Source organism: Triturus cristatus, chromosome 10 (assembly GCF_964204655.1).
Source record: "Triturus cristatus chromosome 10, aTriCri1.1, whole genome shotgun sequence".
Classification (NCBI taxonomy): Eukaryota; Metazoa; Chordata; class Amphibia; order Caudata; family Salamandridae; genus Triturus; species Triturus cristatus.
This window is the reverse complement of record NC_140593.1, coordinates 1,236,300,540-1,236,315,404: the sequence shown is the minus strand read 5'-3', so window position 1 is coordinate 1,236,315,404 and position 14,865 is coordinate 1,236,300,540. Positions and strand designations below refer to the sequence as shown.

Sequence of the window (14,865 nt, the reverse complement as noted above, 5' to 3'; positions counted from 1 at the left end):
TCCGAAAGGACTGAGTCTGGAGAGCCCCCATGGACTTCGCGGTGTACGTGTCTTTTTTTATTTTCTCAAGGGTGCTGTCAACCTCCGGTCCGAATAAATAGTCGGGGTTGACAGGCTGGTTGAGTATATTATTTTGCACCTCAGGTTTGAATCCGGAGATTCGCAACCAGGCATGTCGTCGCAGCATGACGCTTGTGTTTATGGCTCTGGCAGCCGTGTCTGCGGCATCTAGTGCACACTTGATGGAAGCATTTGTGAGTAGCTGTCCCTCTCTGATAAGAATTTCTGCACCTTCTTTGAACTGGTCAGGGAGATGTTGGAGTAGTTGCTCCAATGTGTCATAGTGCGCTCTATCGTAGCGAGCGAGGAGCGCTTGAGTGTTGGCTATGCGCCATATGTTGGCAGCCTGGGCGGCAACCCGCATGCCGGAGGTCTCTAGCACCTTGGACTCTTTGTCCGGGGGAGGAGCGTCACCTGTCGTTTGCGAGTGTGCCCTCTTGCGAGCATTCGCTACGACAATGGAGTCTAGTGGTAATTGGCCTCTGATGTAAGTAGGGTCCCCAGGCGCCGATCTGTATTTATCGATCCTGGGGTTTATCACCCGTGCCCTGGTGGGTTCTTTGAAGATGTCCTTGGCTGGTTTGAGGACCCCTTTCAACATGGGCAGAGTTTTTACATGCCTTTGAGGATGCGAAGGTGTCCATAAGAAAGTCGTCCTCGACGGTGTCAGAGTGAAGCTGCACTCCATGATTATTCACAGCACGTTCAATAAGAGCGTTGAACGCTGCAGTGTCCTCTGTGGGAGATGTTTTTGCCCCATAGAGTTGTGGGTCCTGTGCATCTAGAGGTGCACCTGGGTCTACAGGGTCGCCCCAAGTTTGATCAGGGTCCTGTTGGTCATCAGGGTCTATGTCTCCGTGGTAGGGGACTTGGTCACCCATGTAGTCCTCCAACACATCCGTGTCGGAGTGTGTGGGAGAGAATGATTGTGGATCCTGGTAGGGCGAGTGGAAAGATTCGCAAAGGACAGGTTCGGAGTCCACAGGCAGCTTTCTTTTTAGTGGGATCCGGAAAGGGTCCAAAGGTGGCTACGAAGTTATCCTCCGTTCGTGGATAACCATCCTGCCGGTGTTGGCGTCGATGAGATGTGACGGAGACGTCTCAGCAGGTGTAATCGTGGTGTGGGTGACCCGAGTTGGAACATTTTCGGGACCGTGGATGGAGGCAGGCCAAAAGTAATGTTGGCTGGCGCCGAAGAGGCTGCTGGAGCTTTTATTGGGCCGGAGCCTGACGTGTCCTGGAGGACCGTTTTGGTTTTGCTGCTTTGTGCCGCAACAGGTCGCACTTGGAGCGCCTTTGAGGCTTTAGCGCCGACCAGGTCTGTAGAGGCGGCCGTGGACTTTTTCGGCGCCGGTGGGTCATCGAGTCGAGGGGCGGGAGTGGCCGTCGACGTCTTCGATGCATGAGGCTTTGGTGTTGCCGTGGACGCGATGTGAGACGCAGCAGGTAGTGTGACCTTTGGTGTCGGAGTCGATGGCGTCGACGCCGGGAGCCGAGCAGGTTTGGTGGCACCGACGGCCTTTTTCCGTATGCCGACTCCGACGTCGGCCGCTTCCAGTTCGGCACCGAAGTCTCGCTTGGTGCGCTCGGTGCCGACGCGTTTCGCTGGCGTCGAAGGTGTGGAAGGCCTCGATCCGACCAGCGTCACTTTTGGTTTCGGTTTCAATTGAATCAGTGCAGCTTTCGGTTTCGGTTTGGAAGAAGGGAAACCAGCCGGTTTAGGTAATAATGGCTGCCGCTGAATGTCCGAGGCCGGGCCCGAGGGCGGGGCCGAAGAACTGCGGGATAGGTCTCGGGTAAGGCCCGAAGGCGATCCCTCGACCGGAGCCATAGACTGTGGCACTGGGCTCTCTTCAGTCTGAACGGGTAGGCCTTGCTCGTCATTGGAGCTACTCTCTTCGGCCCCTAAGGCCTCATCGTAGTCTCCTACCTCGGTGTCGTCTTCATCTCTGCGAAAGAGTGATTCGTCGACGTCGTCCGATCCGGAGTCATGTTCGGAAACGGGACTGGAGGGTAGGATCTCCAATTCTTCGACATCTTCGGTCTCGGCGTTGAAGATGTCTGCCGGGGCCGGTGCCGCGTGCTGCGCTTCGAGTCTCGCCGCTCGTCGATTCCGTAGAGTCTTCTTGGAACGGAACCGGGCACAGGCCATGCATGTAGATTCGTCGTGATCCGGCGAAAGGCATTTGTTGCACACCGGATGGACGTCGATGTGGGGATATTTCGCATTGCATACCGGACACCTCTTGAATGGTGTCCTCGATTCCATCGTCGATGGGCAGGTAAGATGCGAAAAGACGGTTCTGAAAGTTAGCAAACTAACAAAGGTAGTATCGAAACCGATCGAGAAAACAGTACCGACGCGAACTAAAGGCCTTTTGGCCTCGACAAAGTTTTTCCTAACTTGAGTTAAGATAGCACATCCGAACCCAATGGCGGAAAAAAACAATCTGAGGATGGAGAGGATGCCCATGCGCACTGTAGTCCAGGGGAGGAGTCACCTATCCCAGGATACCTCGAAGACTCTTCCAGGACAACAACGTGCAAACATCCGGACCCAACACTAGGCGGCGATCTATGCACAGATATGAATTCAGCAGCCCACATGCCTCGAACATAACCTTACTCTCTAAAGTGGTAGCTTGGTCGAGCAGTAAGGCAGTATCAGAGGACAGTGTAAAGCATTTGTTGCACACAGTCAGCAAATGGTCTCGCACACAAGAACTGAACTCTAGGCCAATGGTTTGGTATAAAAATATATAGTTTTATTTTAGAACCAACAATAGGTATCAAAATATACTTTCTCAGGATGAGATGCTCTAGTTAAATACTTTCAATAGGCAATAGACTTTTGAACACAGTTACAGTTATTGCAATAGGCAACACAATTCAAACACAATTATAACATTGAGCTCAATGGGAATTTCTTAGTAAATGCAATTAATTACTTTTTGGATTACTTTTCTAACCACAGGACTGGATCCTGGATTCAGTCCTGGGACATTTCCTGGAAACAGGTAAGTAAATACGTCTTGGTTACAGTTGTGATTTTTAAGGAATATTATTCCATTTTAAAAGTTGACACTTAGAAACTTTTTCACATAGAATCACCATTGTTATCCTATGGGAGGAAATTCACTTAGCAGGTAAGTGGTATTATCGTTACTTTTTCTTACTCAGTGCTGGATCCTGGATTCAACCCTGGTGCATATCCTGTAAACAGTTGAAATAAATCGTTTTTGTTACACAGGCAATTTTTAACAAATATTTGTAAGTTTGCAAAATCGACACTTAGAAGAATTTCTGGCAAAAACCAGGCAATGTTATCCTATGGAGGAAAATCAAGTTCGCGGTAACGGTTATTACTTTTCAGGGTCAGTGCTGGGCACCAAGATCCAGCACTGGGATCTCTCCTGGTAACAGGTAATTTCAATTGTTATTCAGCTGATTTTAGGTGAATATTTTAAAGTTTCAAAACTCGACACTTAGAAGAATTTCCAAGTGAAACAAGTCAAAGTTACCCTATGGAAGAAAATTGGGTTATCGGCTTTTGGGTAAGTACACGACTGGCAGAGTTAAGGTTCTGGGCATAGACTCTGGGGTCTCCCAGGGTCAGGTAGGTACAGTTGTTACACCCTCAGCGGCACAGGGACAGCCAGGTGCAGAGAGAGTTAGGCCCAATGTTATCCTATGGCACACAGGGGGCCTTTGGTTGGTGGCTGCTAGCAGGCAGGCCACGCGGCTGTGGGAGATGGGCTCCTGGTCACTTGCTCAGGGCAAGTGGGGAAGAAAAACTAGGACAGAAGTTGCTCTCCCAGGGGCACTCGGGTGGCTGGGCGCAGGGTGCTTTTGAGCCGTCGGGCACTCAATGGATTACAATGGAGAAGCTCAAGAACGAACTAAGGCTGCAAGCTCGGGGACGAAGATTATACTGGTGTGACCACCACTTCGAGAGGTAAGTTGGGAAGCTGTAGGTTAGGTAGGCACCCAGGAGGTGGGCACAGGGGGCTGCAGGGGTGTCTTTGTGTCGGGAAATCTTACCCTCAGCTGGTCGCGGTTGGAGGGGTCCCTGGTTCTGAGGCTGCAGGCGTCAGGGTGGGTCCTGGTTCACAGTCGCGGGGGGGGGGGGGGGGGGGGGGGGGGGTCCTCGTGCTCTTTGTCCATTCCGGCACAGGCCAGGTTTGGCGGGTGCAGGAGTCTCGGTTACTTGTTACTTGCTTTGAGCAGAACCACTGCTAGTGGGACTCCCATTCTTTTTAGAGTAACAAGGCAGTCAGGTCCTCCGGGGTTTTTGAGGTTGCTGACCACTGGAGAAGCCGGGTTTTAGCTGGAGCAGGTTCGAGGGTCGACAAACCTGTAGGGCTGGGGCCAAATCAGTTGGTGTCTTCCTCTTGTTAGCAGCTGCATGGCAGGTCTTCTTGTTTCTTGTTCTTGCTTGTTTCAGATTCGGGATCTGAGGAAGGAAGGTTCAAGGTGCCCTCTCCTGGGCCTGCAAAAATGCACATCCTGGGCGAGGTGCTAGGTCTCCTCCCACAGGATGGGCAGGGGAAGCTTCAAAGGCATGTCGCCTGTGTGAGCTTCTCCAGGCCACTTGCTGTACTCAGCAACTGACCCCTACCAGTTCTAAACCCCCACTCAGGCTGGAAGACTGGCCGGAAACCCCAAGGGAGGAAAGGGGGCGTGCCAGCCTGTGCCAACCCCACCCCTCAGGTGGGGGAGGCGAGGTAAAGCACTTCTCCGGGCTCTCGCAATCTTGAAGATGGGGAGCCCTGCCCAATCTGGACTAGGCTACTGCCCCCTCCTACTGGAGTGTGGGTGAACCCACCCCAGAGAAGGGACCCATTGATCCCTGCCCTTCACCTATCTGTAGCGCCCCTAAATTTAGTATTTCGGGGCATCCTGAACCTTCCTTCCTCAGATCCAGCAACCAAAGAAAAATAAGGATGAGAAGCCGTGTAGAGCTAACAAGAGGACGACGCCCACTGACTTGGCCCCAGCCCTACAGGCCTGTCTCCCCTCGAACCTGCAAAACCCTAGAGTGTCCAGCGGACAGCAATCCCACAAACCCTGGAGGACCTGCCTGCCTTCACTTTTCAAGCTGTTTCTCCTGTGAACACCAGACGTGTTTGAACTGCAGCTTCTGGTGCCAGCCAGGAACCACGAATCCAGTCCACTCAGCACCCACCGAATCTGGCCAGAGCGGAAAAATACCACAAGGCGGTCCCCCCCCGGCGATCCTGACCAGAGATCCGGCGACCCCGGACCTGCATCAAGCCTCCGGATGACACCTGGAGCCTCAATCCAGAGGACACCCCTCCCCCCCCCCCCCAACTGCGCCCAGAGCGGGTAAATCCGACATCCCAAGGCACCCCGACGCCCCACAGCCTTGTGTGCCCAACACAGCGGTGCCTAACCAACCCTCAACATCCCAACTTACCCCTCGAAGTGGTGGTCACTCATGGAAGATACTCGTCCCCGAGCCTGCAGTCTCTTTGTCCAGTAGAATCTCCACTTAAATCAACAGGGCACCCGACCTCAAAACAGCAACCTGCACCCAGAGGCCCTAGTGCCGTTGAGGGTGCCCCTTTGGTGCTATCTTGGTTCCGAACTTGCCCTGAGCTTAACCCTAGGAGCTTTGCGTCCACAACCCTATACAGAGCCAGATTCCTACAGCTTATTTTCAGAAAATTGGTCTGGACCGCTTTCTTGAGTCGTGTGTCCCTTTTTGGTCAATGTTGTGCAATAAATGTCTTACACTTCTGTGTTCGGCCTAAGGCTGTTCGCCCACATTACCACATTTACATCGAGCCCTGTACACTTCTGGGGAATGTCTGGACTGTGCACGTAGTTACCACCCAGGGGCATACGATATACAGGGCAAGCTTCCTACTCAGAGGCTGGTAGGTGTTCAGGGGGCACATCCAAGGTGCCCTCTGTGTGCATGTATTACCAAACCCAAAACTGGCATCAGTGTAAGTTTATTAATGTAAAATGTTTGATACCTCATCTGTATTTTCAGTGAAGCCATCATGTAGCTGAGAACTCGTTTTTAATAGTGTCCAGCACATGCTTTTAAAAACAATGGCTATATTTAGCTGCAATGGGGGGGGCGGGGAGAGATAATATGGCTAATGGATTCCGCAAAGTTCTTTGCCGGTTCGGGAGGGCAGTAGATAACTACTCCTGCCTTAGATTGCTGGGCCGAAAATGTCAGAAGAAAACCCAGACTCTCAGCCCCCTCTATCACCGTATTTACTAGGATGTAAAGGAAAAAGAGCTCCTGTATACTATGGCTAACCTGCCGCCTTTCCAGGTGGGGTGATCCTTCCTCAAAATCTGATAGCCCGGGGGGGGAATCGCATTAGCAATAGTAGGATTGCAAGCATCCGTTAGCCAGGTTTCTGTGAGAAACAGATCGGCACGGAGGACCTGGTTAGCCGGAACAGAGTGCACTTCCAGTCGAAATAACTTCAGATACCAGGCAAAAAATGTGGGTGACCATGTCAAAAGAACAAGTTACTTACTTTCGGTAACGCTTTTTCTGGTGGATACAGTATCTGCCTGTGGATTCCTCACCTTGTGAATATTCCCTGCGCCAGCAACATTCGGAAACTTTTGTAGCAGTCCACGCGGATGAGGTCGAAGACCACGTCACAGACACTGCTCCGCTCGCGACTCCGCTGTCGTCACCGGCTCCATAAGAAAACCTAGTCGGCGTGATGACGTCAGTTCCGCCCTTTTTTACGTGCCCTCGAGGCAAATGGACGGACTGACAGCAATATAAACACAGTATACACCGAACATAATATACAAAGCAACACAGTGTGGAGAATAAATAGGAAGGCAAAAGAAATAACACAATGCCTTTGACAGTAACAAAACACATTCTGAAACATCATCATTAGAACTATAGGCATAGAAGGATGGACAACGGGGAGGCGGGTGGGTCAGTGAGGAATCCCCAGGCAGATACTGTATCCACCAGAAAGAGCGTTTCCGAAGTTAAGTAACTTGTTCTTCTGATGGATACATCTGCCAGTGGATTCCTCACCTTGTGAAAAGATTCCCACAGCAGTCCCACTCCCGGTGGAGGGTGTCCACCCTTATATACCAGAAAGTCCTGAAGGACGGAACAAGCAAAATGTCCGTCCCTCCTCACCTCAGAGTCCAAGCAGTAATGCTTTGCAAAAGTGTGAAGGGAGGCCCAAGTTGCCGCCCTACAAATGTCCTCCACATGAACACCTCTAGACAAAGCAGACGTAGAAGACTTTGCTCTAGTGGAATGAGCCCTTAAACCCTCTGGAGGTTGCTTACCAGCCAAAGAGTAGCTTATCTTGATGCACAAGACAATCCATCTGGACAGGGTGCGCTTGTGCACCGCTCTGCCTTTCCTGCAGCCACCAAAGCCCACGAAGAGCTGGTCGTTCACTCGAAAGTCCTTAGTCCTATCTAGGTAAAAGCTCACCGTCCTCTTAGGGTCCAGGCGGTGAAGCCGCTCCTCCTCCTTGGAAGGGTGAGGGGGGGGAGGATAGAAGGTAGGAAGGGTAATGGATTGCCCCAGATGGAAAGGAGTTACCACCTTTGGCAGAAAAGCAGCCCTGGTCCGGAGTACCATCCTATCAGCGTGAATGGTCAAAAACAGGAGTTTTGAACTTAGAGCTTGAAGCTCACTTACCCTCCTTGCCGAGGTAATCGCTATGAGAAAAACAGTTTTGAAAGACAACAGTCTCAAGGGACACCTGTGTAAAGGCTCGAAGGGAGAACCCATCAGGTAAGTTAAGACGAGATTTAAGTGCCATTGAGGCACAATAAAGGGAGTAGGAGGAAACTTGTTTGTAAGTCCCTTTAGAAACCGTAAAACAATAGGCGATTTGAACAATGATGGTTGATCCGGCAAACAAAGGAATGCAGCCAAGGCTGAAAGCTATCCCTTTACAGTGGCTACAGCAAAACCTTTCTGACCAAGAGAAAGGGCAAACTGAAGAATGTCAGATAAACGAGCCCTCAAAGGATCAACTGTCTTCTCTCCACACCAGAGAACACATTTAGACCACCTATAGGAAAAGATAGATTTGGTGGAATGACGTCTGGCAGACAAAATTATATCTACCGCATCTGGCGGGTGAGAAATAGAATTCAGGTTGCCCCGTTCAATCTCCAAGCATGAAGGTGTAAGCTCTGGAGGTGGGGGTGTAGAACCTGCCCCTCCGACTGCGAGAGGAGGTCTGCCCTGAGACAGAGCGGAAAGCACGAGGAGAGGTGGAGAAGATCTGTATACCACACCCTTCTTGGCCAATCCGGGGCGATCAATATGACTTGGGCCCGGTCTTTGCGAATCTTCCTCAGAACCCGAGGAATCAAGGGTATGGGAGGAAACACAAAGGAGATGTGAGCTCCAATCCAACTGAAATGTGTCCCCTAAAGCGCCCTGCATCGGATACTGGAGACTGCAGAAAGACTGGCAGTGAGTGCCCGTGAGTGGCAAACAAGTCCACCCGAGGGGCTCTCCACATCCGGAAAACGTGACGAACCACCTCTGGATGAAGCCTCCACTCGTGGTCGGCAGAGAACTGCCGACAGACTGTCTGCACGCACGTTCAGAACCCTGGCCAAATGATTTGCCATCAGACAAATCTGCTAGTCCTGAACCCAGGACCATTGACGCAGTGCCTCTCTGCAGAGACAAAGCGACCCCACCCCTCCCTCCCTGTTTGTTGACATACCACATCGCGGTAGTGTTGTCCGTCAGGACTTGAAACGACTGACCGCGAAGGGAAGGGAGAAGGCCTTGAGCGCCAAACGTATCGCCCGTAATTCCAGAAGGTTGATGTGAAGCAACCTTTCCTCTGGAGACAAAAGACCCTTGATCTCCAGATCCCCCAGATGCGCACCCCACCCTAAAGTGGATGCATCCGTTATCACTGTGGCCACCGATGGAGGTAGATGGAAGGGCTTTCTTTGAGACAGATTGCCCTCCACGCTCCACCAAGACAGATCCGCTGCAGCTGCTCTGGAGATCCTCACAGACTCCCCGAGATCTCCCTTGTGCTGATACCACCGCCTGCGGAGGCACCACTGGAGCGCCCTCATGTGCCAGCGTGCATGGATGACCAACACAATGCAGGAAGCAAACAGACCGAGCAGGCGAAGGACCTTCAGAATTGGAACGACCGCTCCATTGTACAACAAGGGAATCATTTCCTGTATGTCGAGAATCCTTTGTGGAGGTGGGAATGCCCGACACAGTGTCCAGTACCACCCATATGAACAGGTTGTGCTGAGAGGAAACCAGGTGATATTTGGGCAAGTTTATCGAAAAAAAAAAAAAAATTGTACAACAGCTGAGTTGTAACCGGCAGATGATGAAGCACCTTCTCTGGCGACTCTGCTTTGATCAGCCAGTCGTCCAGATAGGGGAAAACTGAAATCCCCGACCTTCTGAGATGGGCTGCCACCACTGCCATCACCTTCGTGAAGACTCTAGGTGCAGTAGTAAGACCAAACGGAAGGACCGCAAACTGAATGTTGAGACCCTACCGTAAACCGGAGATACTTCCTGTGCAACTTCAGGATGGGGAAATAAGCATCCTGCAAATCGATCGACACCATCCAGTCCTCCCGATGCAGCGCCTGAAGAACCTGCGCAAGGGTGAGCATCTTGAACTTCTCTTGCTTTAGAAAAAGATTCAAGATCCTGAGGTCCAATATTGGACGCAATCTGTCATCCTTTTTCAGAATCAGGAAATACCGGGAGTAGCATCCCTGACCCCTTTCCCGCTCTGGAACCACCTCTATCGCACTTTTTTTAGTAATGTCAGGACTTCCTCCTGCAGGAGAAGAAGGTGGTCCTCCGAGCAAGCACCTTGGCAAGGAGGATAGTTTGGAGGGAATTCCTGAAAGGGAAGGGCGTACCCATTTTCTACAAGATCCAGAACCCAAAAAACTGTAGTAACCGATTCCCAATCTTGTAGAAAATGGGTAAGCCGGCCCCCCACAGGACCAGCATGAACCTGAATAGTGGATCTAGGGCTACTTTGCAGTGGTGGGAGAGGAGGAGGAGGAGGAGGAGGAGGAGGAGGAGGAGAAGGAGGAGGAGGAGGAGGAAGAGAGCTGTCAACCTAGAGTGCAACCTCTGACTCTGCAGCTCTTATACAGTGTTCTGCTGCTGTTGCTGCTGCTGCTGGGGCTGTCTGTATGAACGAAAGGTTGACCTTCCAAAGCCCCTGAATCTCCTGAACGAACCCCTAGGCTGAGTTTGAAGGCCCAGAGATGTAGCCGTGGACTTACTCTCCTTAAATCTTTGAAGTGCAGCATCCGCTTTTTTGCCAAAAAGACCAGAGCCGTCAAAAGGCAAGTCCAGGAGCGTTGCCTGCACATCGGGGAGAACTCGGAAGACTTGAGCCACGCACTCCTCCTCGTGGCAACAGAAGAGCCCATGATCCTTGCGACCGAGTCGGCTGAATCCAAGCCGCTTTGGATTACCTGACGTGCAGCCGCTTGGGTAGCTGATAGAACCTCATTAAAGTTCTCTATCCTCCTCTGACAGTTTTGGGGCCAGTTGCTTTGCTGAATCCATAAGAGCATGAATATACCGGCCCAAGAGACAGGTGGCATTTGTCGATTGTAAGGCCATACAGGCAGAAGAGAAGACCTTCTTAGCAGATTGGTCTAATTTCTTCGCATCCCCGTCACTCGGGACTTGGGGAAAAGCACCTGTAGATTTTCTGGAACAGGCAGCCTGAACCACCAGACTCTCCGGAGAAGGATGAAATGTTAAAAAGTCTGGGTCCCCTGGAGCTGCCCTATACCTCCTAGCAACCTTAGAAACTGCAGGAGCAGAGAAGGGCTTGCGCCATACCTCCATTACCGGTTCTATAATGGTGTCATTAAAAGGGAGCAACGGCTCCGATGCAGAGGAAGGAGAGTGTAGGACCTCTGTCAAGATGTTAGGCTTAAACTCTGCAGATGGCAACTGCAGATCTAGAAGTTCAGCCGCCTGGAGAAGACCCCATACATAGCATTAAGATAATGCGTCGGGTCTTAATCTGGGCCTGGAAACGATGGATATAGCTCAGGCTGAGGCATCACCGGACTCGGGCCGACTGGCGCCGACGGTGGAATCTGCGGAGTCGAAGGCTCACCTGGAACTGGAAACTCCTCAATCGGAACAGGAGACGGAGCCGGCGTCAGAGATGGAACCGGTACCGGTGCATGTTCCGGTGAAGCCACAGGTGACAACAGGCGAATAGGAGGAACAAGCGAAGGAGAGGGCGAGGTTGATCTCGGAGTCGCATCTGTATCCGAGCGATGGCGAGATCCATGCCTCCTCTTTTTCTTGTGCTTCTTGGACTTAGAAGCATGCCCCAAAGTAGACTTCGACGCCAACCTGGACTTTCTCCGGCCTCTTTTCTCCTTTTTCATCCTGGCAATGAATAATTTAGCTTCCCTCTCCTTCAGAGCCTTTGAGCTAATTTTCCAACAGGAAGAACATCCATCTACATCATGGTCCGATGAGACACCATACGCAGTCTTCATGCGAATCAGTTATTGACATGTGCTTACCGCACTCTCGGCAAGGCTTAAAACCAGACATCTCCGTCGTCATTTTCAGCTGAAGACAAGGAGAGTGAGATACCAGCAGAAAACAAAGTATCAAATACAGCTACAGAGAGAGTCCCGAAAACCGTTAGAATCGACGGGGCGGAAAAAGGGAACTGACGTCATCATGCCGACGAGGTCCTCTTATAGATCCAGTGACGTCAGCGGAGTCACGAGCGGAGCCGTGTCTGACGTAGTCTTCGACCTCATCGATGTGGATTGCTACAAAACTTTCCGAATGTTGCTGGCGCAGGGGATATTCACAAGGTGAGGAATCCACTGGCAGATGTATCCATCAGAAAGGGCACTTCCCTACAAGTGCTTTCACTTAGATCGACAACTCAGCTCGGTAGGCATCATTCTGCTTCTTTAACTGTTTGGTGTCTTAGCCACACTCCATCAGAGAAAGCTCACAAGGAAAAATATTCAGCAAACGAAGAGTATACATCTGCCGCCAAGTAAGTTTGTGTATGTTTGCGAGCATTCCTATCACTGAGAAATTTAAGTGTAGCAGGCAAGGGAAGTCAAAGATTGCAATAAGCAGTTGTATTAACACATTAAAGTTCGTGGTTCTTAGTTTTGGTTACCAAAATGCCAGACAGCTAGTAGCAAAGAAAAATATAAACTTAAATTAGACAAATTGTGGAAAAACGGGTAAGATCAGAGGAATAAGACAGACAAGGCATCTTTTACTTACTCAAAGAGAGCATTATGTCCACCAGAACACAGGAACTTCTGCAGCATTAGATGGTAGGGATATTTCCGCTCATCAAACAGCATGGGAGATGTAAAGCCAACAGAGCAGATAAAGAACGTCAAGCTAGGGGAAATAAGACGAAAGACCATAAACAGCAAAGCATAGAAATTAATAAAGTACCACAAACAACCCATCCTCAGAAGGCTGCAGGTGACTGCATGACTAGGACTGCATCTTCAAAATGCAAAGGAATTTTAAAACACCATGAGCATAATGAGCCATGAGCTACAGATCAAACAAATGACAATGTGTTACAGATTTCAAGTACACCACCACAATATCTGATTTCTCCCATAGTTATTAACAGCACCTTCGATGTACTCTTACTACATGAAGTTAGTGACAGAAGGTACTAATTCCGAAACATGTAGATAGTGTACACATTTTCAAGCTTTAGAATGTTTACAGATCTTTAGGGATAATGAACAAGTTACTTACCTTCGGTACCGCTTTTTCGGGTGGATACAGATCTGCCTGTGGATTCCTCACCTTGTGAATTTCCCCTGCGTCAGCATTCCATGGAACTTTGTTTTCCCCAGCTCTCTACGCCGACGTCGTAATACCCCGGCTCCGCTCGCGACTCCGTATGACGTCACAGGAGCCATAAGAGAGCCACGTCGGCGTGAGTACGTCAGTTCCACCCATTTTTTCCGTGCCTTCAAGGCGAACAGGTGGACCAACGACAGATTCAAAGTATACACAGTATACAATATTCAAATCAAATACACATAGTACATATACAAAACGAAAGCTAGAGAACAAAAGCATTTCCTACCAATGTACCAGATTGAATATGCTACTTACCAGTATGCATCTGTTCTTGGCATGTAGGGCTGCTGACATTCATATCTGTGCATAGATCGCCGCCTAGTGTTGGGTCCGGATGTTTGCACGTTGTTGTCCTGGAAGAGTCTTCGAAGTATCCTTGGATAGGTGACTCCTCCCCTGGACTACAGTGCGCATGGGCATCCTCTCCATCCTCAGATTGTTTTTCGCCATTGTGGCAGTGATAGAGTAGATACAGAAAGTGATGACCATGCTTGCAGTAATTCTGAGAGCTGCAGCTGCGACAGGCGCCGGGGAGGAGGGAGGGCGATATGAATGTCAGCAGCCCTACATGCCAAGAACAGATGCATACTGGTAAGTAGCATATTCAGTTCGAGGCATGTGGGCTGCTGAATTCATATCTGTGCATAGAATACATAGCAGTGCCCTCTATTAGCGGCGGCTACCCGTGCCAGCTGCAGCGGTCTGAAAAAGTGTCTTGAGAACAGCCTGTCCTACAGCTGCCTGCTGTTTTGATTGCACATCTACACAATAGTGTTTTGTAAATGTGTGTGTAGTGGACCATGTGGCTGCTCTGCATATATCATGCAGGGGAATATTTCCTAGGAAGGCCATGGAAGCCCCCAACTTACGTGTTGAGTGGGCTCGTGGTGGAATAGTTAATGTGCGTTTTGCCTTTTGATTACAGATTTGAATACACTTCAGATGCAAAGCATGCTCCTGTCACAGGTACAGGCTGTTCGCAGAGTCAGCTGCCCAGGGTCGAGTTGCTGTTTTGCTGGCAGCAGAGGAAAGTTTCCATTTGCAGTATTTAACGATGGACAAAGATGTGGTCGCCAAAATGTCCTTAAAACAGGCTGGAAAGCCGAAAGGAAAATGCATAGAGAATACCGTAAAAAAACTCAAGAGCACTCGTCAATGAAACAAAAGGTGCGAGCCACGCATATTGTAAACATTACGCGCGCAACCATTGCAAATGTGCATTATTGCTTGGCTTTACTGTTTGAGGAACACACCGCTCTGCCTAACACTTTTCATGACTAGTTGATCTGGCAAATTCCAGACATAAGAGAGAAACATCAGGGCATATTATGTTTTCAGGCCATGTAAATTAAGTTATTGGCAGCATCGAAGAAGCCCTGCACCCTCCCAGTTCCACCAAGAGAAGGATGGCGGCGCTTTACTGACCTACACTTTTCTGTTCAGTGTTGCAGGAGTCACGGCATCGACAGAAGTAGGAAAAGGCCACGCCTCCTGTGCATGCGTGCTAAGCAAACAAGACACAGGAAATACGCTTATCATAAATTAAAGAACAGCGTCCCATGATCTGCGTGTGGCAGCAGCAAGCAGCAACCACCTCTCACTGCACACAGTTCACCTCCTTGTGTGTCTCGGTCCCGCTTGCGCTCTTTTCCGTTTAGGTCCTGTTAAATTTGGAGAGCCAGAAACGTCATGTTGCCACCACTGCTTCCCCCACCCCTTGCTTGGGAGCCTCACTGTGACCTGCAGCTGGAGACAACCAGCACGGCCGAAGCGGACCGTGCTTGTGCAATTAAGTAAATAAACATGCGCTGCCGAAGCTGACCGCGATGACAACGTTTGTGTGTGTTTTTTTCGTACAGTGAAGAGGACACCACCGCGATGACAACGTTTTTGTGTGTGTT

General features: G+C 50.3%; 1 protein-coding gene across 5 annotated transcripts in view; it reads right to left on the bottom strand.

Moving 5' to 3' along the window:
• Positions 1-14,865, bottom strand: part of HUWE1 (HECT, UBA and WWE domain containing E3 ubiquitin protein ligase 1) — a 1,878,220-nt gene that overhangs the window by 1,345,902 nt on the left and 517,453 nt on the right. For all 5 annotated transcript variants that reach the window (XM_085629865.1, XM_085629862.1, XM_085629866.1 and 2 more), the window contains one exon: positions 12,356-12,478. In XM_085629865.1, the coding sequence (XP_085485991.1) occupies positions 12,356-12,478 (123 nt within the window). The remainder of the gene's footprint in view (positions 1-12,355; positions 12,479-14,865) is intronic.